Source organism: Gossypium hirsutum, chromosome D01, assembly GCF_007990345.1.
Source record: "Gossypium hirsutum isolate 1008001.06 chromosome D01, Gossypium_hirsutum_v2.1, whole genome shotgun sequence".
Lineage (NCBI taxonomy): Eukaryota > Viridiplantae > Streptophyta > Magnoliopsida > Malvales > Malvaceae > Gossypium > Gossypium hirsutum.
Window position 1 is genome coordinate 28,718,640 of NC_053437.1, and position 24,485 is coordinate 28,743,124.

At 31.1% G+C, this 24,485-nt stretch overlaps 1 protein-coding gene across 1 annotated transcript; it reads left to right on the top strand.

Annotated features, from left to right (window-relative positions):
* The first annotated feature begins 8,346 nt into the window (after positions 1-8,346).
* LOC107922180 (zinc finger CCCH domain-containing protein 30) lies at positions 8,347-11,879 on the top strand. The gene is made up of 2 exons (XM_016852074.2): positions 8,347-8,555; positions 9,278-11,879. Exon 2 carries the CDS (start codon positions 9,301-9,303, stop codon positions 11,449-11,451), a length of 2,151 nt encoding a protein of 716 aa, XP_016707563.2. The 5' UTR covers positions 8,347-8,555; positions 9,278-9,300; the 3' UTR covers positions 11,452-11,879.
* Positions 11,880-24,485: the final 12,606 nt, after the last annotated feature.

Here is a 24,485-nt window from a genome sequence, read left to right on the forward strand (position 1 = left end):
AATTATTATATGTTTGAAAATTTTAATAACTAAATTCAAATTTCGAGCGTTGATCTAACAGCAACCGGATATCTTTGAGTTGCTCCGGTAGTCCCACATACCTTGGCCCATGGTTCCACCTACAAAAACAATATGTTAATTCGAGCAAATAATAAATAAACAGAATTTAATATGGTAACTATATTATTATCAAATGATTTTTACCTTGTCACCAATGGGAATGTATAAGGGGTATCCACTCGGGACGTAAAAATGGTAGCCGCCACCATGCCCATGACTGCAACAAGAGAAGACAACCACCAATAGACATCTTATTTGGTTTTATTACCCGATACAACTCCTGGTACAACGTGGCCAACACAGCTAATCCCCAACTCAGTTGACCACATTCTTTGAAGTCGACCAGACGTAGTAGCCACTTTATGTGTGCAAAATTTCAAGATTTATCGAGCATTAGAATACCCCCGATTAACCTCAGGATGAATGTTCAAGCGTATTTTTCTTTTTCGAAGGTAGTCATGTGATCATCAAGTTTGTCAAAATTATCTTCCAACTATTTCATCTCTATCCGGCCACCTTGAAACTTGTTCGGCACCTTCCCTAAAAATGTCTCGCAAAGGTCCTCCTTACCAGGAACGATTACTGCCCCCATAACGAATGTCCATTGCTAAACTGAGTTGTAAAGTTATGTTTTCGAGCGTAATTGTACACTCATCCATGTAAGATGGAATGGGTATGTTTCAGGTCTCCATCTTTCCACCAATGCGTTGATAAGTGTGGGATCCAATTTACAGCCCCTAGCATACGATATGCATATAACAATCTTGCATCTTGCAAATGAACACGAATTAGATTGGGTGCGCTCTTTAATAAATTGTGTATAAACCCCTCAAAAACCCGATTATCTGCCTATTTATATCAACAAAATAATTTAAAATTAACTTAATTAAAATTAATAAAAAAATTATACCATTGCAAATTGTGCGGCGGAAATGTACTTGTCGTCGAAACGAATAAGAGAACTTGCAGTTTGTGAAAATTAATCAAAATTAATAATTTACGAAATAATAAAATAAAGCTAGAATATTTTTACACAAATTTAATGGAAATTTGGAACTAATCTTGAGAGAATTGAAAGAATTGTATTTGAGTGAAAATAGTGGAAAATGACTTGAGTATATATAGGAAAAAATTTATTGTTGGATCATTTATAATTTTACTGTTGGCGGGATTTGAAATTTAATAATTGGGAATTTACTATTGGAGGAAAGTGCGTCCAGTGTCTAGTTGGACGCGCTTTCATACCCCCTCTCTCCAAAATCGACCACTTTTTCTAAATTAAAAAAAAGGCCATTTGAGAAAAAAAAATATTTTTTATTATTTAGTGTTGTAGTTGTTTTTCATTTTTAGCATTATTTATTTGGTGCTTTTTATTGTGTTATTTAACATTTCTTCTTGTTTTATTGAATGTTTTCTTTATGTGATAAGTTTTATGCATGATATCTTTTTATTGTGAAATAAGTCATGTCAGTACGAACACATCAAGTGAGTTTGGTGGTTAAGATTGATATAGGTTATAACTTTAAGTATGTCCTTTGACTTATATATGTTCATTAATACATATGTATTAAATTCTTTATCGAGAAGGCTTAGATCATATTTTGATCCATGTTTCAAGGTGGTTTTTCTTTTTTCTTTTATTGTCTTGGTTTAAATCTGTCAAATGTTCTTATACTTTTTGAAATTTAAAATTTAATCATTCCATTTTTTTTATTTAGAAATTTTGTTGCTCTTATACTTTTTGAAATTTAAAATTTAATCATTCCATTTTTTATTTAGAAATTTTGTTTTCACCGTTTAATTTTGTTGTTAAAGTTTGTTAATACTGGAGTCAACAAGGGAAGGATGCAAAGGGAATGAGAATGGTTGTTGAAAAGGTTGATTCACCCAGTTTGAGCAGAGAGCCGGAGGCTATATAGAATGATGGTAGGAAAAGTTTGAAGGCTAATGGTTGGGAGAATCTTGAGAGAGTATAGGCTTAGTATTCTTGAAATTTCAATTCTCTTTTCATCGGTCTTAAGGGTATTTATGGGTAGGGGTTCCGTGTAATATGGTGTTAATGTGTTGGACTTGTCATCTGGCCGAAGCACATGGGAAGAATGTCTTTAATGGGATGAGGATGCCTGTGATAAGACAAATATAGGATAAAAAAATTGAACCCATGTGATGTTTAGTGACTAAACGGTTCCATGTTTCCAATGAAGATCGGGCCATCTGTTGCCCAGATAGTCACTTCGAGAGGGTGAGCTCACAGGCCCGGCTTGCTGATGGCAGACTTATTGTTAAGATATCTCGTAAGTTTGGCACGTGTCTTGTCGTGGATGGGGTATAACAAAGTTAATGATGTCAAAGGTAAAATCACTTTTTTAGCCCTCAACATTTACAATTTTTTTGTCAAATTGGTCCTTACCTTTAAAAGTATATAGAAAATTTTAATTTTTTTCCCTATTTTAAATAAAAAACATAATAATTTATAATTTTAAAAAATGAAAATTATAATATGAAAAAAATAAAAAAATAAAAAATATTTTTAAAATACAAAAAAATCCAAAATTCAATGTTATCTAAAGCAAACTGTTTACTCAGATTCAAAACTGACCGGGATATCAGTCTAGTGAGAGTTAAAAAACCAATTTACATGTTAATTGGTATGGACTAATTGAATCGACGTTTGAACAAGTTTTGAATTAGTCTGACAAATTGGTTCCTAGAACGACTAGCTCAAAACAAATAAATTATTAAAAATAAAAATTATAAAAATTGGTTCAACTGCTAGTTCAACTGTTTGTAGCCTAGTTCAACCGATTTGTACTGTTCAGGAGTCAACCAAATTTTAAAATTTTTTAGCTCTCAAAATTTATTTATTTTTGTCAATTTAGTCCATACCCTTTAAAATTATGTAAAACTATTTAAAAAAATTAAAATTATTATTTTTTCATATTTTAAACAAAAAAATAAAAATTTTAAAATTATATTTTAAAAAATGAAAAATATTTAAAATTCAAAAAATAAAGAATAGTTTTTAAACAATATTTTAAAAATATAAAAAATTCAAAATTTAATGTTATCTAAACTGGGTTGATTGGACCAGGAATCAGCTAGTGGCGAAGCTAGAAAATTTTTTTTGGTGGGGGGCAGAATTAAATTGTATATTTTTACGATAGTAAAAATAGAATTTCACTATTTTAATGGTTTATATCTTTATCAATTTTAAAGGATTTAATCAAATTTTTATCATTTTTGGGGGTCAAAGTGCAATTTTATCATTACTAATTTAAAATTTTATAAATGATAAAGAGCCTAAATGGAAAATTTTCAATTTTAGGGGGGTCGGGGCCCCTACTAGCCCCCCTTGGCTTCTCCACTAGAATTAGCTAATGTATTGGTCTAATGAGAGGTAAAAAAATGATTGACCCACAAACTGATATGAACTTGTTGAACCTGATTAAAAATCAATGGAACCGATTTTATAATTTTATAATATTTTTAGTTTTAGCATTTTAATAATTTATTTGCTTTGAACTTATTGTACAATCGTTTTGGGAATCAATTAGTCAGACTAGTTCAAAATCAGTTCAACTACCAGTTCAACCAATCCGTGCCAATCCGATACTCCATTCAGTTCCTAGTCCAATCGGTCCGACTAGCCGGTCCAGTCAAGTTTAGATAACATTGAATTTTGGAATTTTTTATATTATAAATTTTTTTATTTTTTATTTTTTATTTTTTAATAACTTTTTAATCATTATTTTTAAATATTTATTTTTTATTTAAAACATGAAAAACAATAATTTTAAATTTTTTTATGTAGTTTTAAAGATAAGGATAAAATTGACAAAAAAATGTAAATGTTGAGGGCTAAAAAATGAATTTACCTATGACACCGTTAACTTTAACGGCAAAATTAAACAAAAAGATTAAGAATTTTAAATAAAAAAATATGAGAAACGCAATGTTTCAAAATTAAAATATAGAAACTAAATTTTAAATTTTAAAAGAGTATAGGAATCTTTTCGAGTAAATTTCCCAAAAATGTCATTTTTCAAAAAAAAAACATACTAGATTAAGTTGTATTTCCTAAAAATTACGAGACTAGGCCGTATTGACAGAAAAACGTTTCCAGCTGGAATCGTTTTCTGCCCCCAATATTTTTTTTTTACTTTTTTGGTGCCACCTCTTATGAAAATAAAACTTACAAAACAAATTTTTATATAGACCTCAAGTCTCATTTTCCTTATTTTCTTAAGCGATGTGGGATATGAGTCTATATAGGCTCATAATCCATTTACAATTTGTTCCTAGACAATGTGGGATTGCTTACTCTTTTTTCTTTGGTGAATTACAAGAGAAGGGCAAAGCCTTAACAACAACATGACTAATGCGACTCAAACTTAGGTCACACTTGGGGTGATGAACACCATGACTACAGGCCAGCACATGGAATTCGGATTGCTTACTCTTTTAACTAATAACATAAGATTAAATGCTACACATATTATCATCAATACGCAAATAGATTATGAGTCTATATAGACTCATATCCCACATCGCTTAAGAAAATAAGAGAAATGAGACTTGGAGTCTATATAAAAACATGTTTTGTAAGTTTTATTTTCACAAGAGGTGGCACCAAAACAATTTTTTTAAAAAAAAAATATTGGGGGCAGAAAGCGCTTCTAGTTGGAAGCGTTTTTCTGTTAATATGCTAAGTGTTTTTCTGTAAATCCGTTGAAAGCACTTCTAGCTAAAAACGCTTTCGTTATTTCAGCTTAGTTTCATAATTTTCAAAAAAAAAAAACCTAATTCCGTTAATTTAAAAAAAACGATAATTTTGAGAAATCTACTCTATCTTCTTAATATATTTAAACCTACTGTCTTTTGTTTTGTGGTTTTGTTTGTTTTGCCTTTGAGGGGTGTACGAGAGAGCTTAGATTTCCTTTTACTTGGCCTCTGTCCCTTTTATGAAAGAAATGTTCATTTTATGAAAAAAAATAATCTAATACTGATTGTAGAGTATATTTAGACATAAGCCTGCTATAAAATAAAAGAAAATTGACAAGAGCTCCTTATCAATTTGATTATTAAAATAAATAATAACTTATTATATGGCATCATTTATATAATAATTTTGAATAGAGATATTCAAACTATCAATTTGATTTTTTTAAAAATAAAAACAAATTAAATCAAATTAATTGTTTAAAAGCACCACAAGCTCTATCTTGTTGAAGAGCTCCCAACACCTCATTAGGCGGCACATCGAAAATTCGTAAGCTTGACTTCCATGCTAAGCAAAGCTTAGCCAAATAGCCCGCAATTAGAATTTTCCCTTTGGGCACATATCTGACCCGACACTGTCCTATAGAACGCATAATCCTTTGAACTTGTCTAAGTATTGTGATGCCTGAGTCTTCCAACCCCTTATCTGTCAAGGTTTTAGCCACATCTAAATTATCTGTCTAAACTGTGGCCCATTTGTATCCTTTATTTAATAGAATGAGGATCCCATCTAGGATACTCTAGAGTTTCGCCTCAAAAGGAGTACAACTACCCAAGTAGCGATTATATCCCAAAATCCAATTGCCTGTCTGATCTCGTAACACACCACCAGAGAAGCATTCCCAGTGGTTAGCTCCACTGCACCATTAGAGAATAGGTGAACCCACATTCCTTCAGTGTGTGTTTGGTAATTCACATTTAGGTAATTGGGCTTATAAATGTTCTGACTTGATTCAAATTGTTGTGCCCAACTAAAGGAAGCTTTGACAGTTTCGTAAGTTGACCAAGTAATGTTTTGAAAGATGAAGAGATTTCTATTCTTCTGAATTCGCCAACTAATTAGACCAAAGAGACATGACCAAATAACTCCATTATCCTGCAATTTCATGTGACAAAAAAGATTAGAAGAAAACCAAATTTGAAAAGGGTTAGAAAAGAACCTGTTTTGCTGTTCAATTGGGACCACATGCATCCATGCTTCTTTTGCAATTGAACAATCCCGAAGTACATGGAGAGTATCTTCTGTTTCATGGCCATTTATAGGGCAAGAGATGTTGTAACCCAATCCTCGCCTGGTGCATTCCGAGTTAGTTAGTAATCTCTGCTTGTAAGCAAGCTAAAGAAAAAAAAACGAACTCTTTGAGGTCCTTGATATTTACAAGTATTCTTCCAATGGATATATTTGGGATTCCAAGAATCTTGTTTTAATGACCAGAATGTGCTAAGAACAAAAAAGGAACCTGAAGTCGAGGAAGCCCAAATCACCCCATCCAAGCCTGAATCAGGATGTGGAGGAGGAATACTTACTATTCGTTGAATCACCTTGTCAGATAGTCACACACGAAATAGATCAAGATTCCAAGTTCCATCAGATGTAACCAAATCACTAAGGATGCAATCCAAATCTAAATTTGCACGAATATGAATATGCGAAATTAAGGGGCCAATTCTCGGGACCCAAGAATCCTTCCAGCATCGAGTATTGTTACCACTACCCACTGACCAAGCTAAGTTCTCACATAAAAAGGGCCATACCTTAGAAAGAGACCTCCATAAGTGTGGACATCGGCTTCTGGTAATGGGATTCGAAAGTTGTTCCTTTACCCCATATTTCGTACGAAGAACTCGTACCCATAAGGCATTATCCTATTAAATATCAAATACTATTTATATAATAAATTTATATTAGACATATTGGCACTAATTACAATATATAAAAATTGAGCAAGTATTTGAATTTATTCAAATTATCAATTGATGTCTTAATTCAAATACGTATCCTTCATATCTTACATTTTTCTAATATAACCACATCCATTTTCATTTATTTATGGTCTAAACATAGCTTTATTCTAAGTCCAAAAACAAACATAACCCTATTCAAGTCATTGTATTCTTTTACCACGTCGGCCTCTCACAACCATCATAATAAAAAGTATATTTATAAAAGTATATATATGATATAAAAATTAATTATTACATAAATTTATATAAATAATTTTAGTAGGAAGTTCAATTTAAAATTAGGGGAAGATGATTATATAGATTTACAAATATATATATTAAACTTTCACATACTTTTTTTTAAATAATACTTTCACATGCTTATAATTTATCGATAATTTTTATTGTATGAAATATTTTAATACATAAACTTAGATTTATAGTTAAAACCTTATTGCTAATTTTTATTGTATGAAATATTTTATTACATAAACTTAAATCCTTAGTTAAAACCTTAAAATATAGAAAATAATAAAATAGTTTCGAGCTCGATTGGCATAATTATTATTGTCAATATAAAAAAATTAGTTGAGAAAAACATTATCTGAAAGAAATATTATGAAAACTTATAATAAAATTATTTAAAAAAAAATAATATAGCAATGCTAACAAAAATAACCTTGCCTTTAATTTTTAATGAGAAGAATTTTTATGGAAGCTAGGCGTTACGATTTAACTGGTGAAAAAAAAAGGAATAGCACCATTCTAATCGATTTTTCCTATTTTATTTTTAAAAATATTCAATATTTTTAAGTGAAAATTAACTTATATTAATGTAAAATTAAATTAATTTTATCTTTTATACATTTTTTATATCGATTAATATTTATTCATAAAAATTATATGTGTAAAATTTGATAAAATTAAAAATATTTATTTTATATAAAAAACTTTAACGGTTAAATAAATATTAATATATAATATTTTAGATCGATATTATAAATATCTCAAATAAATTTAAAAATTTATATACATAATAAATAAATTAAATTCATAAATTTAATAGTTAAATATTTAAAATGTTAATTTTTCAAAAATTGAAATATAAAACTAAAATTTACATTGGATTAGAGGCGGCCCGGCCCGACGGCCTGTTCAAAATATGGGAGGGTTCGGGTAAAAATATAGGTCCGAAATATGGGTTTGGGCAAAAAACGAGGCGAGCCTGGCCTCGGGCACCACTTTTTTGGCCCGGGCTCGGCTCGGCCCGGCCTGAATATAATAAATATATATTTTTATTTTTTAATTTTAAAATACTTTTTTATTTTTTTATTTTTAAAATAAATATTTGGTGTTTATTAAAAAATAGGTCGGGCCGGGCCGGGCTCGGACTTACAAATTTTTCTCGAGCCGAGCTTAGACAAAATTTCAGGCCTATATTTTGGGCCGGACCCGGGCCTAAAACACGGGCTAAAATTTTTTCTGGGCCCAGCCCGAACCCGGCCCATGAGCACCTCTACGTTGGATGCATTTTTTATATATTAATTTTGTTTTCAATTAAAGTAGTAGTAGCAGTGAGATGGAAAATAGAGATGAGAAGCTATTCATTTTCTCGTAACTCTCCCCTTTTAGCTTAAAAAAGAATACCCCAAAATATATAAATCAAATTGGGATTATTTTTTTTTCTCTCTTTTCATTTTTGAAGATCTAGTTCTTCCTTTTCCGAGTAGATCTGTATCGGGTTCTTGGAACTAAGATGGAATTCTGAACTGGTAAGGCTCTTTTGGGTTTTAGTTAAAGTTCATTTTTTTCTTTTAGTTTTGCTTGAAAATAAACTTCGTTTTTCTTAATTTTTCTGAGTAGATCTGTATAAATCTCTCCTTTTTATTGGTTTCTTTGAACTTAGATGATTTTTGAACTGATTAATTTTGTTTGGTTGGTTTTAGTTTAAGTTCATTTATATTTTTACTTACAAGAAACTTTGTTTTAGATATATATGTGAAATGAATTGGTCGATCACTTGCAAGAAAAATATTTTTATTTTAACTTTCTCTTTTAGCTATTTAAAAAAAAATTATAAGAAAATTTAATACTGTTGACCACTGAAAGATTTGTTGCAAGATTTGATATTCTTTTAATAAAGCTTATATTGATTTCCTAATATTAGTGATAATAATCAACTTCCATTTTTCCTAAAATTGTTAGTGAAACACTATGTTTTATTCTGACAACTATGTCTGAAAGTGTAGGAAAATATGTTGTAATAATTTTATCTTCTTCCGAAGTTTTCTGTCTTGTTTTTTAAATCCGTAATTCCACGTTTAATTTCCACTATTGTTTTGGTTGACATGTTGTTGATAAACACTGACTTGACCTTTGCTTTTATTTTCTTTCAATCCCTAGCGGGTTTATCATTTTTTTCCTAATAATGTCTTCTGGAATATTTGATTCTAATGGTGTCCTTTTTTCATTTTTTTCTTTTTTAAACTTTCAGTTGGATTCTTATCAAATGAAAGTATGTGCTGTGGATCGGAGCGATTAAACTCGAAGCTGACTCCAAGAACATCGAATTCTTCTTTCGAAGATAACAGACTTCCTCGTGTGGATATGAATCACTTGACTGTAGCAACTGAAGATACTTTTGCAAGTCTGCTTGAGCTTGCTGCTAATAATGATGTCGAGGGCTTTAAACGATCGATGGAACATGATCCTTCTGGTGTTGATGAGGTTGGATTGTGGTATGGTCGTCAGAAAGGCTCGAAACAGATGGTTAATGAGGAGAGAACTCCATTGATGGTTGCTTCTATGTATGGTAGCATCGATGTTATTAAGCTGATTCTTTCGTCTTCGGATGCTGATGTTAACCGACTGTGTGGCCGTGACAAAAGCACTGCCCTTCATTGTGCTGCATCTGGTGGGGCTGATAATGTTATCGATGTTGTGAAGCTGCTTTTAGCGGCTGGTGCTGATGTAAATACGGTTGACGCAAATGGTCATCTTCCTGTTGATGTTATTGTTGTTCCTCCAAAGCTTGGAGCTGTGAAATCAACTCTTGAAGAACTCCTTGCAATCGAGGGTTCTGGTTTTGATTGGAATTCACAGTTGGCAGCCGTTGCAAATTCCGACTCCTTCCCTCTATTGCCTTTGAAGGAAAATGGGTCATTGTCATCTGGTTCAGATTCCCCGATGAAGTCAAAGCCAATTGATGCTCCAATTTCTTCAGCATCAGAGAAGAAAGAATATCCGATTGATCCATCTCTTCCGGACATCAAGAATAGCATCTATTCAACTGATGAATTTCGGATGTATTCATTCAAGGTGCGGCCTTGCTCACGTGCCTACTCCCATGATTGGACCGAGTGCCCATTTGTTCACCCTGGGGAGAACGCTCGGAGAAGGGATCCTAGGAAGTTCCATTACAGTTGTGTTCCTTGCCCTGATTTTCGCAAGGGGACTTGTAGGCGCGGAGATATGTGCGAATATGCTCATGGTGTTTTCGAATGCTGGCTACACCCTGCTCAGTATCGGACCAGGTTGTGCAAGGATGGTACTAGTTGTGCTAGGAGAGTTTGCTTCTTTGCTCATACAGCTGATGAACTTCGTCCTCTGTATGTCTCCACTGGTTCTGCTGTTCCTTCTCCTCGATTGAGTACTTCTGGTGCTACAGCTATGGATTTTGCTGCCGCCATGAGTGTCTTGCCTGGATCACCTTCATCTGTATCTGTTATGTCTCCCTCACCATTCACTCCACCCATGTCTCCCTCCATGAATGGCATGTCTCATTCTAATGTTGGCTGGCCACAGCCTAATGTTCCAGCCCTCCATCTTCTGGGAAGCAACCTTCAATCCAGTCGCCTGCGATCTTCTCTTAATGCTAGAGACATTCAAGCTGAAGACTTTAACTTGCTGTCTGATTTTGATGTGCAGCAACTTCGGCTGATGAATGAATTACCCAGACTTACTCAGCCTTCAATGAGTTCAAGTTCTTTTAACCGATCTGGTCGAATGAAGACCCTGACCCCATCAAACCTAGATGACCTCTTTTCTGCTGAGAGCTCATCTCCACGATACTCTGATCAAGCGATGGCTGCTGCTGTTTTCTCTCCGACCCATAAATCTGCCGTTCTTAATCAATTTCAGCAACAGCAAAACATGCTATCACCTATAAATACAAATTTTTCTCCTAAAAGTATCGAGCATCCTCTCTTGCAGGCTTCTCTATCTGGTAGGATGTCCCCTCGAAATGTCGAACCTATCTCACCAATGAGCTCTCGGGTCTCAATGTTAGCTCAACGGGAGAAGCAGCAACAATTTCGTAGCCTAAGCTCTAGGGAGCTTGGCTCTGGCTCGGCTGCCATTGTTGGTTCCCCGGTTAATTCATGGTCAAAATGGGGATCCTCTAATGGGAAGCCAGACTGGGCTGTCAATGCCGATGGGTTGGACAAGCATCGCAGGTCTTCCTCGTTTGAGCTTGGTAACGGGGATGAGCCCGATTTATCATGGATTCAATCCCTTGTAAAAGAATCTCCCACTGAGATCAAAGAGAAAATAGCAGCACCAGTCTCGGGTGAGGTTTCTAGTGTGAATGCAGATCCGGTCGATAATGCAGTGTTGGGTGCTTGGCTGGAGCAAATGCAGCTCGATCAACTCGTGGCTCAGCAAAACTGAAATCGTTTCGCTGAGCCATCCTGAGGTAGAGATAAGAAAAAAACGTTTTGGTAAATAACATCCGTAATTTTTTTTTTGGATTTTCAGATTTTGGGATTCTGTTAGTGATTTGGATGTTGAAGGAAACTAAAGAGGAACACAAAGGTGAAGCCAAGGTCAATTTGACAATGGAAACTTCAATTTTCACCATTTATTGTTATTATTACAACAAAAGAGTTAGAACAGGTTGAGGATAATCTCCCTCTTTATGTTTTAAACGAATTATGACCAGTTTTAGGTGCTCTTATTTTTTTTCCCTTAAAATATTTCTAAATTAGATTTCCGTTACTGCCATTTCAAAATTTATGATCCTTTGATGATGATGATGATGATGTAACATTCAACTACAATTTATTGCTTAATTCCTATTCCATATAGCTTCATTGTTACATAAAATTCTTTTTTCGTTTCTCTTATGCCATTATTGTTTTGTTTGTTTGAGATTTGGATTCCAACAAATACCAGTTATGGCATCTGGGGATTGTTGTCATTAAACCAATTCTTAATTCTTAACAGGGAAGATTAGATGCCAGGATTTTTTAATCTAAGGTTTTAGGATTTGGATTCTTAAATCTTCAATTTGATTGATGAATCTTATTTCCCATTTTAATACTTTTGCATGGAATGAGTAATGTTGTTGTTATTATTATTATTATTATTTTTTAAGTTGAAAAATGTGAGGACGGCTAGATTTCCATGACAAATTAAGGCTAGGAGGATAAAAGGATGGAAAGATGCAAAATTAAAAAGAATACGTATCTTGTTTGCATGATAGAATAAATAAAAAGGGTGATATTTTTTTGGTAGGATTGAAGCATAAGATAGAAAGCTAAAAAATATTATTTTATTATTAAAAATAAAATTAAAAAAATAAATAATGTTATAAATATACACACTTAACTTTTCATTATCATTCTCTTTAGTTATCCTTTTAATTCGAAATGAGTTGTTTTTTTATTAACAGTTTATGAGAAATAATTCTTTTAAGAGTTAATAGGTAGTTGTCATCTTTAACAATGATTTTTTTTTATTTAGTTGGAACTGAATTTGTATTCTGCTATAGGCATTATCTCAATTTGTTAATGTTAATTTTTTTAAGGGTTAATATATAGGTTATCTCTTGAATGTTATTATAACTTGTTCAAAAAGTACTTAGTTGATACTTGAATTTGGTCAAAAAAATTATATTTCTTAAAATTAATTTATATTTTTAATAATATCTTTAATTTTTTTTTAATTTATGCTCGTTATATGTCATATTGAGAAATTGCCATGTTACTATAGGATTGGTCATCAGTGCCACGACAGTACAAAATAATGTTGTTAGTGTGGAGGTACTAATTTGGGTGACGGAATACAAGTTCAAGCTCTAATTAAGTACAAAAAAAAAATTTAAGTGCCAACTAGGTACTTTTGAACAAGTTCAGAGGCAAACTACAAATTAACCATTTTTATAAGTATTTTATCTCTAAATTTTTCATCTTTTATCAATCTATTTAATTTTCATTTTGTAAGGGTTCGCATTCGGTAAAAGTACTCTACATATTTATATATGTTATATGTATAATAGCAAGAAGCACATTTTAGTCATAGAGTGAACTACCCAAATAGTTATTGAAGTTTTAACGTACTCTTATTTACTCATTCTAAAATTATGATTTACCCTTATAATTAATTAGAATATGAAATTGACTTAGCATAAGTAACTATCTAAGTAATTTACCATTATGATTTTAAAATGATTTTTTTATTTGAAAAAAAAACTGTTCAACTTTACAAAATGGATTTAATTACATGATATCACAATAAATTAACATGTAACTATCAAGTTTTTTCGGAAAGAAATTATTCAAGTTTTTCAAATTACAATAGATTATATGAACATGTCATATCATTTTTTAAATTAATGTCGTATTATATAATTAAAATTACCTCATAAAATTAACTATTTTTTTCAGTCGTTACAAAAGTTACTATCCTATAGTTCCCATCCTTGCTTGAGACTCCTTTAGTTGTCCGAATGTAACAGGATTGTTGTGCGAGTCTTAGGATGGGCCAATAGAAATGTTGAATGGGCTCTTTTTCACACAAGTTGATTGCATTAGTCCAATCGTTTGTGACTTTCTTCATCCATCTTTGGCAAGTTGTGCTATCCTATAACTCTTTTCTCTCTTGTGTAACAAATTTGCATTACTCTCAGCCTTTTTTTTTATCTTCTTTGCTTACATTCTTGTTGCCATGGCTGATAAGATAAATTCCTTATTGTCCAAGATGAAGTCTACTGATGATGAAGTTTAGAGTGTTACGGCAGATGACAATGAGGAATTGGTTCATACGGACTCTGACTGTTGGGCGATCGACAAACTAATTATTCAGAGGACCTGTCATAAGGATGCTCTTTTTAGGGTGTTTAGGAGCATATGGTATACAACATCAGAGGTACAATTATCTTCTCTATCTTCTTATTTAATACTAGCAAAATTTGGTCCACAAGAAGATAGGAGGAAGATTTTTTTCCTTAGACCTTTGATAGGTCCTTGTTCGCACTGACTGAATATGTTGAGGGTCTTCCTAATGATGAATATAAGTTTACATTGGTCCTTTTCTAGATCCGTTTCTACAAAGTTCCACTAACATGAATGACCTCGTGCTATTGCGCTACAAATGGGGTCACTTGGGGAGGTACTTGCAATTGGCTGGAGGGATTAGGAATGAGGATGGGGTGAATACATCCGAGTTAGAGTTAGAATTGATATTACTAAAGCATTGTAGTGTGTGGTAAAAATTAAAGGCTTTAGGGTGCTGAGTGCATGGTTTTAGTCAAATATGAGTGCATGCCCAATTTTTGTTATGGTATGGGCTTATTGGACACTCGATGGATGTTTTTCCAACGATTTTGGTTCAGGATGGGATGATTGTAGCACCCCTAAAATTATTATACTATAAGGACTAATAAATCAAGATTATGTATAATTGATTTCTTGATAAAATAGATAAAGAAATGAAAGTGATAAAAGAGAAGGTTGGGGAGTACCAAAGAAAGTTGAATTGAGAAGTATGTTGTGGTGTACTAAACTAAAGTAAGGACTAAATCGTAAAGATGTAAAAAATTTGGAGGTTCAAGTACAATTATTCAAAATTTGAAGAGTTGAAGAATAAATATGAGAAATATTCAAGACCAAAAGTGAAAATAACCTAATTTCTTGTAACATGGGATTGATGTGCAAAGACAATTGAATAAGTGGAGAAATATGAAGGACTAAATCAAAATTTTGCCAAAAGTGAGAAGCGACTCAAGGATGGAATTTTGAAGAAACATGAAGGGTAAAATGGTCATTACCCAAAATAGATAATTATATGGTGTAATAATTAAAGAAGAAAATTGTTGAAATATGATTGGTTAAATATTTTATTATTTTATAATATATTTTATTATTTTAATTAATTAAATAAATGGGATATTTTTACAGAAAAGTGTAGAAAACTCGTCCATCTTTCCATGCTCCTCCCATCACTCTATATATATGAAGAGGAGAGTGTCATTTTGTTACAATTTTGTCTCTTACCATGAAATCCTAACTTTTCTCCCAAATTTCTCGAAAATTCCCATTGTCACCCAAAGAAGAAGTGAAGTAGAGATGTTAGAGAATTAGAATATCAACTTAGAAGCAAGAAATCAGTAGATGGAAGTAAAGAAAAATAGAAGAAAAAAGAAGGATAGTGATAAAATTGAGAAAGAAATAGAAGAGAAACAAAAGAGGTAAGTGTTCATTTTAATTTTATTGATATTTCAAAGTATTAAATTAAGGTATATAATAAATTGAGTGTTAAATATGCGAATTTTATTTAAGTAGTAGTGATGGAAAGTATATTATAAATGTTATTTCATAGACAGAAATGTGTTATGAGAAGTTTTGATAAAACTATATGTTAATGATATATGAGCTTTAAGGATTAAGTTGAATAATAATTTAAGTGTGATGATATACATAATCAAGTGATCTTGTATAAAAATTTAATAGTTGGTTAAGTAAAATAAATGTTAAATGTTGGTATGAGTGATATAAATCATAATAAGAAAATATATTCATTAAAACAATTGTGGACAACAATAGTAGTTTAAATTTGAAAATTCATTAAAAATTGTAGAAATCGATTTAGAGGTTAAATTAAATATTTAACTAAAGCTTCTTGAGTCTAGTGTTGCATAAATGAAACGGTGTAAGTAATGAAATTGTAGATTATTATATATATGAATTTTTGTGAGACAAGGTCAAGATGATTTTGGGTTCCCTTATTTTGACTTTGAAAAATTATTACAAATTGTAAAAAAAATGGTTAGGATATTAAATTTATATAATTAAAAGATTGACAAGTTTATTTTAAGGGAAAAAAATGGCAACATTATACTAATCCCGTATTGAGAGATAATTAATTTTTAGTAAAGAAGAGTGTAACACCACAGACTCAGCATAGTCATTATGGTCGAATATGGTGTGTCACATTGAAGTGACTTCCGAAAATTTGACTTGTTGGTAAAAATTTGTTTCTAAGTTTTTAAAACCCCAATGTTATTATTTAACAAATCATTTAACTAAGACGTTTGCCTTGTTGTCTGCTTTTGTTATAATAAGTTGATCTAAAATCGCGAAAGCTTTTTAAACTCTGTTGTTTAAAACTCGTGTTTTTGAAAACAATCATTATTTTAAAAATTCATCTTCTCTTAAACTAGCAGTTTAAAATAAATAAAAAAATTCCAATTAAAATTTTAACAAATTAAAGGCTTTATTACAAAAACAAAACCCAACATAAAAATTTAAATTAAAATAGAAGCAAGTATAGAATAGCTGCAGTTGTGTGACCACCTTTGAGTCCCTCGCAACACCAAATCACCTAAGGCTGAGGATTACCTGCACGGTTAAAAGGAAAGAGTGTGTTCATGAAACTCAGTGTGTAATCCCTTATCAGTCAATCAGTATACAACAAGCAGCGATAATCAGCCTGACCCTATTCAATAGTTGTACAATGTGGGCCTTAGCCCAATACAGTAATAGTATGGGCCTTAGCCCAATACAATATCAGTATAGTGCAATAATACAACCTATCCCAATCCAGCCAACATACCTGTTCGTACCACCAACACACCATGTGGGGATAAAATCGACCCACCCAGCCAACACACCAAAATCGCAGCAAAGCTGCCAGTAATAGTATCGCAGCAAAGCTGCCAGTAACAATATACTTCTTCCATAATAGTATCCCAACACCATACAGAATGTCATGTCATAAATCATACGTGTATGTAGAATGTCATACTCAAATCATAGTCATCCATATCATAGAGCAAATCAGTTATACATAACAAGTGGATCCATATTTTGAATTTTGTACAGAATTTAGTATTTGCTACTCAAGTAGACAGCCTTGTTAAGAGTATATATGTAATTAGTAAAATCATAATTAATTTTGCGTATAGGCATGTTATACTAAAATTCATAAATTCTCGTATAAATACATGAACTTATAAGATGTGGAATGGAGAGGAAAAGGAGGAAAAATAATAGAAGAGTTGTAATATTAAAAAGTTGTTATAAGTGATGGAATTGTTAATATATAAGAGAAGGTTACATAAACTGTTGAAACATTAAGTGAATAATTTGTTATATGATGTATTAATGGACTTACTTGTAAAACTTTAATAGTTGTGTTAATCTTATAAATTTGATTGAGAATCAGTTGGTGTTGAAATTAGAAATAGATACATGTGAAAGATATGTTGGGTGAAATTGTGATATATATAAACTTGATTGTAGGTGATGAGAAATGATAGAATGGAAATCAATTGGACACAGAATCGACGTTGTAATGACAAGTTCACCACGTGAGACAAGCTCAAGTCAATGGGTGATGTTGCAATGAGGAATCCCCAACATTGCAACATCAGCTCGGGGTTTCAAAAACTTTGTAATTTGACCATTATTCAATTATAAACTATTAAGAGAGCTACCAGAAGCTAGAATTGAATTTAGATAAGTTTTTAAATTGTATTGTAAACACTTATTTGAACTTAGCAGTTCGATTAAAAGGAAAAAATAAATTGAGTTTAACGATAGTTACTCCAATACGAATGTAACATTTTGATACCGTGACCCAACGATTGGGTCAAGTATGAGTGTGTTACATTTAGTGGTATTAAAGCTTAGGTTTTGTCGATCCTTGGACAAATATTGAGTTTAGAAATACATGTTGCATTAGAAAAATGAATGTAAAATTATGAAATGTGAATATGAAATTTTAAAAGATAGTAAAATGAACCTTAAATCATTCCTGACTAGATGATAATCTTAGCATGATTTGTGGCAGTCGGTATGAAATATAAACATGTGAGAAAGAATAAAATTTGAACTTGAGAAAATGATGAAGAAATAAGGGTTATAAATAAATATGGCATGTGATGCTGAGAAGAGAGGACTAAATTGTAACAAGAGTGAAGTTAAATTATAATAACAATTAATATGAAAGTATGAGTATGAGATTAGCAATGGAGGAAGATAAAATGGTCAAAGTGAATTAATGAAAATAGCATTTATATATATAGCTTTAATAAAGATAGGACTAAATTACAAAGAATACCAATGTTATTGTATGAATTGAAATGATAAGTAAAAGGCTTAAATAAAGTATTTTACATGAATTTGAACAAAGTAAATAGTGTTGAATATATTGTGTAGTGGTATTCATATTAAAAGAGCAAATGAAGAAGAAAAGAGTTGATCCAAGTCCCTGGTTGTAAGTACTTCAAGAATTTTTCTTTACTTTAAGTACAAAATGTATGTGAATGGTTATCTAGATGTAGTTATGTTCATGTTATATAAGAAATTTATTAAAGAGTAGTAGTGAATGTAGTTGAAATTTTATTTTGTGAAAACTTGAATGAATATTTTGAAAAATAAAATAAAATAACAAAAAGGACTTAATTGTGAAATATGCCAAAAATTTGACATGTGAAATAATATATGTGGTGAAGTAGAATGTCAAAAAAATATAATGTTTATGAGAATAAAAGAAAAATGGAAATTGTAGTGAAGTTGGAAGTATATTGAATTATTTGTTGATAGTGATTAAATTGTAAAAAGTACAAAATTTGCATTGTTTCATTCATTTTAAGCAAAAGAAGTGAAATGACTGTAATTAAAGCCCGTGTAGACAAATGAGAACTAATGGGATATGATTAGCACTTCGGTGCTTTTGTAGCACTTCGATGTAATACTGTGATTATGCATTTCGATGCAATTAATATTGGCACTATGGTGCAACTGATACTGGCACTTCGATGCATTACTGTTAATGTTCCACATATCCTATGAGTTCTTTTAAGTCTATAATGGGCTATACAAGTGATAAATGGTAAGAGAATGATTAATATGGTTTGGTATATGATTTGGGTGTTAGGTATAAAACTAAAGAATAGTTAATGAAAAAGCATGAGAAATAAGGAAAGTGAAAAAGTGAAAAAACGAATGATTAAATATAAAAAAAATAAGTGAAGCCAATTTCAAGAATATAAAGTGAAAGAATGCAAATGTTATGGAAAGCATAAAAGCCAAGCATCTATATGTAAAAGAAGAATTAGTATGAATAAGTTTATAAAGGTAAATTCAAAGGAAGTGAGTCACATAAGGATTGAAAAAAATATTTTCTTAAAGAAGGTGACTAAAGAGTACTACTAATACAAATGAAACTTTCAAGAGATGACATTAACACATGTTGTCAATCCAATAAAAGAAAAACATCAGTTTGAAAATTATTGATAGTAAATTATATATAGAAAGGATAAAAGGAAAGAGGGGGTCCTTAGAAGTAAACATTGTAAAGAAGAGAGAAAGAAAAAAAGGTTTATAAGAAATTAGAAAATGATGAGTTTATTAATTAAATAAAAGAAATCAAACGAGCATAAATATATATTAGAGTACTCTAGAAACTAGTAATGCAATAGTGAACAACTAAAAAGTTTGTGAAAGATATTAAGATTGAATAGTAAATGAGTATAAGGGAAATAAGTTGCAAAGTTGGGAAAGACAAGTATGTATTTGGTATTTAAGGTAATATGATAAGATAAATCAAGTGAAAAGTAAAGTTGATAGTTGACATGAAAGGATAGTTTAAGACTGGATTAAGTGAAGGAGAAAGAAAATCAAGTTTAAGTAAACTTATAAGGATTCAAGGTGAAATTTTTATAAATTAGTGATATTAACATGTTTCTTTCATGAGAAAGTGTCTAATAGTGATATGGGATTGATGTTTTGATTTTTTGATCTAAACATAAAGAGAGAAATAAAGATATGGAACCAAGAAATATGACAAGTGTAAAACGATTGAAGAAAGGTGGAAGAAAGCATAGGAAGTTCAATTAAGTAAAATTGTAATTTGAAATCTTATTACTAGGGATAACGGATAAGAAGAACGCACTGACATATTAGTTTAATAATACCATTGAGGTGATGTGTTAATTTTATTGAAACTACTAAGGTTTATTATAATAACTAAGTAAGGGTAAGAAAGAGCATAATGAATCTTAGAATTAAAGTAATGTTGTAAGAAAGTGAGAATAAATTATTTAATTTCAAAATTAAAATGTTAGTATATCTTGTACTTGGTATTGAAAGTCATGGAGTAGTATAGTAAGTTATGTGTCAATGATATGATACAAAATAAGTGAAGAATATATTTTGGTTAAATAATGGAAGGTTAGGCTTCATGATAAAAGTTTTAAGAATGACATGAAGTTTATAGATCACAATGAATTGAAAAAAAATATAAGTATTTGATATCGTGAAGAAAAGAAAGAAAGAAGATTATGTGAATTAGAAGGATCAAGTATAATATATGTTCAAGAGATTAAAGAAATTAGAAACAAGTGAATTGTTACAATAAAGGAATTTTAGAGATATGAAATACAAAGGAAAGAATGTAAGGATGATATTGATCTAGGAATAATTTGAGAAAGGAAAATTGAAATTGATCAGAGATTATTTAAAAGTAGTTTTAATAGACAGAAATTCTTAGTAAATATTAAGAAAAAAGATACTAGATATAGTGTGGGAAAAAGTAAATTATGTGATTAAAGTGTAATAAGAAAGAAAATTAATTTAATATGATTAATTAGTGAATATTAAATTTTTATGACAAAAAGGGATTAAAGTGAAAAGTTATGAAAGTTTACAAGAAAATATTTGATAAGTGAAGAATGTAGTAGGAAACGCAAAATAATGTTATGTAAACAAAAGTGTAGAATAAAAAGAATCGTGAAGATGATCAAATTGAAAAGAATTGAAGAGTAAATAGATAATGAAATTCATGGTTAGGAAATCAAGGAAATTTTGAGGACGAAATTTATTTTAAGGGGGAGAGAAATGTAATACCTCTAAAATTTTTATACTATAAAGACAATAATAAATCAAGATTATGTATAATTGATTTCTTGATAAATTAAAATAAAGAAATGATAGTGATAAAAGAGAAGGTTTGGGAGTACCAAAGAAGGTTGAGTTGAGAAGTATAATGTGGTATACTAAATTAAATTAAAGACTAAATCTTAAAGATGTAAAAAGCTGAGGTTCAAGTACAATTATTCAAAATTTGAGGGGTAAGAATAAATATGAGAAAAACTAAAGACCAAAAGTGAAAATAACCTAATTTCTTGTAACATGAGATTGGTGAGCAGGGACAAGATTGAATGAGTGGAGAAATAAGAGGGACTAAATCACAGATTTACCAAAAGTGGAAAGTGACTCAAGGATGAATATTTTGAAGAAACATGAAGGGTAAAATGATCATTACTCAAAATAAATAATTATGTGGTGTAATAATTAAAGACGAAATGTGTTAAAATGTGATTGGTTGAATATTTTATTATTTTTAAGATATTTTAATATTTTAATAAATTAAATAAATGAGATATTTTATAGAAAAATGTAGAAAATTCTTCCATCTTTCCAGGCTCCTCACGTCACTCTATATATATATGAAGAGGAGGATTTCATTTTGTTACAATTTGTTCTCTTACCATGAAATCTCATTTTTTCTCCTAAATTCCTTTAAAATTTCCATTCCCATCCAAAATGAAAATTGAAGTAGAGATGTTAGAGAGTTAAGACTCTCAACTTAGAACCAAGAAATTGGTAGATGAAAGTGAAGAAAAATAGAAAAAAATAAAATGATAGTGAAATAGAAGACAAGCAATAGATGTAAGTGTTCGTTTTAATTTTATTGATATTTCAAAGTATTAAATTAAGGTAAGTAATAAATTGAATGTTAAATATGTGAATTTTATTTAAGTAGTAGTGATGGAAAGTATATTATAAATTATAATTCATAGATAGTGATATAATTTTTGTTATGAGAGGTTTTGGTAAAACTATATGTTAATGATATGTGAGCTTTAAGGATTAAATTGAATAATAATTTAAGTGTAATGATATACATAATCAAATGATCTTGTATAACAATTGAATAGTTGGTAAGTAAAATGTTAGAGTTGAGTAACTCGAATCCTTGTTAAAATAAAATACAGTGGTAAAATAAAATAAAAGTAAAATCCATATAGAACTGTACTTCTTTTATTTTACATTGATTATAATAAGGTTTTTCAATCTATAAATAGATGTAGTCTAAACTCTTGTATAATTCGAATTCTACATTAGTGAATTTTGTTCTCGTTTGCCCGTGGTTTTTCCCAAAAGGTTTTTCCATGTAAAATTTGTGTGCTTTATTTTTCTTTTTCTTATTGCTTTATGATCGTTCTATATTTCCATTATCGACGTTAATTCTACAAACTAATATCAAGAGCTTTTCGAGTTGCTTGTCTCGATCACGATAATGGTGACAATGAAGCACTAGATTCGTGTTGTGGCAAGTAAAGATGCAAAAATGTTCTTGCGCAGATGGATTTGGAGGATACCCTGCTAGGGTTAGATAAGATGCCTTCGACATTGATGGATAAAGAGAAGAAACGTAAAGATCGAAAGGATTTAACACAATTACAACAACATCTGTCGAATGAAATTCTACAAGACGTGTTGAAGGAGAAAACCGCCACTGCATTATGGAGGAAGCTTGAGCAGTTTGGAGGAATGTGCATATGTGTACGAACACTTAATTGTGTTTAAAGAAATTCTCTCAGACTTAGAGGCCATGGAGGTTCAGTATGATAAATAAGATTTAGGGTTAATTCTGCTTTGTTCGTTTTCCCTGTCTTAATCAACCTTTAGAGATACAATTTTGTATAGTTGCAAATCTCTCACAGCTGATGAAGTCTATGCTTCTTTAACCTCGTATGACAAGGTAAAGCAACTTGTGGTTGGATTCGACTTTCAAAGAGAGGGTTTCATTGTTCGTGGGAGACAAGAATGAAATACTAATGATAATCGTGGGAGGATATAGGAACGAAATCCTCGCAGTAAATCTAAGGGTAGATCAAGATCTTAAAACAAAGGTAAAACCTATAACTTCTACAAGAAGAAAGGGAACATTAAGTCTGAGTGCTATAAGTTGTAGAACAAGATCACAAGGGAGGCTGTGAATCAAAAGGGGAAAACAACCAGAATATTCCAGTGAAGCTGATTAAGTAGAAGACTACAGTGATGGTGAACTTCTAGTTGTTTCTGCCAACAACTCTAAAGTGAGCAAGGAGTGGATCCTCGATTCTGGTTGCACGTTTCATAACTCTTGAAAAGAGTTATATTTCATGCCCTTAGACTTAGTTAATTGCCTATACTTAAGTGTTTTTAGTTGCATTTTAGGATATTGAATTGACATTTTTAAAGCATTGCATTGAAGAGCTAGGATTGCATTTAATTGTTATTACATGTTGTTTTTAACCGCTTGTGGGAGGGATTTTTTAGGCGATTGTTTAGTAGGTGTAGAGTGTAAAAAAGAGAGCAAAGGTTGAAGGTTTGTCGTGGCAAAGTATGGACAATTTGCCAACATAAATGTCATGGCAGTGCTTGAAAGATGCCTAGTCAGCACTTAACACGTACCGTTCTTGGCCCCACATGTACGTGTCCTAGATATATCTACCTGGAAAATAGAGGAAGTATCGTGGGCTGATGGACCTACCCTAGAAGGTGAAACTTATAAAAGCCAAGCAGGGAACCCTAACTAGGTCGAACAACCTTGGTCAAAATAGAGAGTATCGAGTAGGGCCAAGAACGAGGGTGACAGAAGAAGGAGAAAAATGATTTCAATCATCTTTGGTAGCCACAAGACTTTTCAGTACCTGTGTTGAGAGCTGGATAGGCAAAAGCTGTCATCTCAGTTTCCTCCTTTATTTCTTAATACTTCTTTTAAAGCTTATTTGTTATTGATGATGTTGGTTATCGTATTAAACTCAAACTTTATTTGCCCAACCATGAGCTAAATCTCTTAGGCTCTAGATTACTTTGATGAAACTTTTATTTCTATTAACGTTTAACGTTTAAGTTTGGTTTGTTCTACTATTTTATTCAATGATATTTCATGTTATATGCATACTGTACATTGACAAATGTGCGGTAGGATTATAAAGATAACTTAATTCTGATAGGGTTAGGTTAATTGGATAGAAGTTGGATAATATGAGTGAATGATTAATCACTTATTCATAGCAACCTCTAGACATAGAGCTTTGCCTCATACAAAAGAAGGTAGAAAATATTAGTGGTAGCTGAATTCAAAGCCTATAGACATATAGTGCCCTAGGGTAGGTAACCCAATGTCTTGCTCTCGAAAGAAGCAGACTACTGTAGAAACCTATCGAGTAGTAGAATACTCACGACTTTGCTGTGGCTGTAACAAACCATTTCTATAAAGTGTCAGAATAGTGATTTCGGGTCCACAAATCCAACGTGTGAGCCCTTAAATATTATTATTTAATATTTATGAATATTATATGGTGTAATGATAAAATTAGATTTAATGATTTGTGTTAAATGGAAGACCAATTAGGTTTAAGTGTT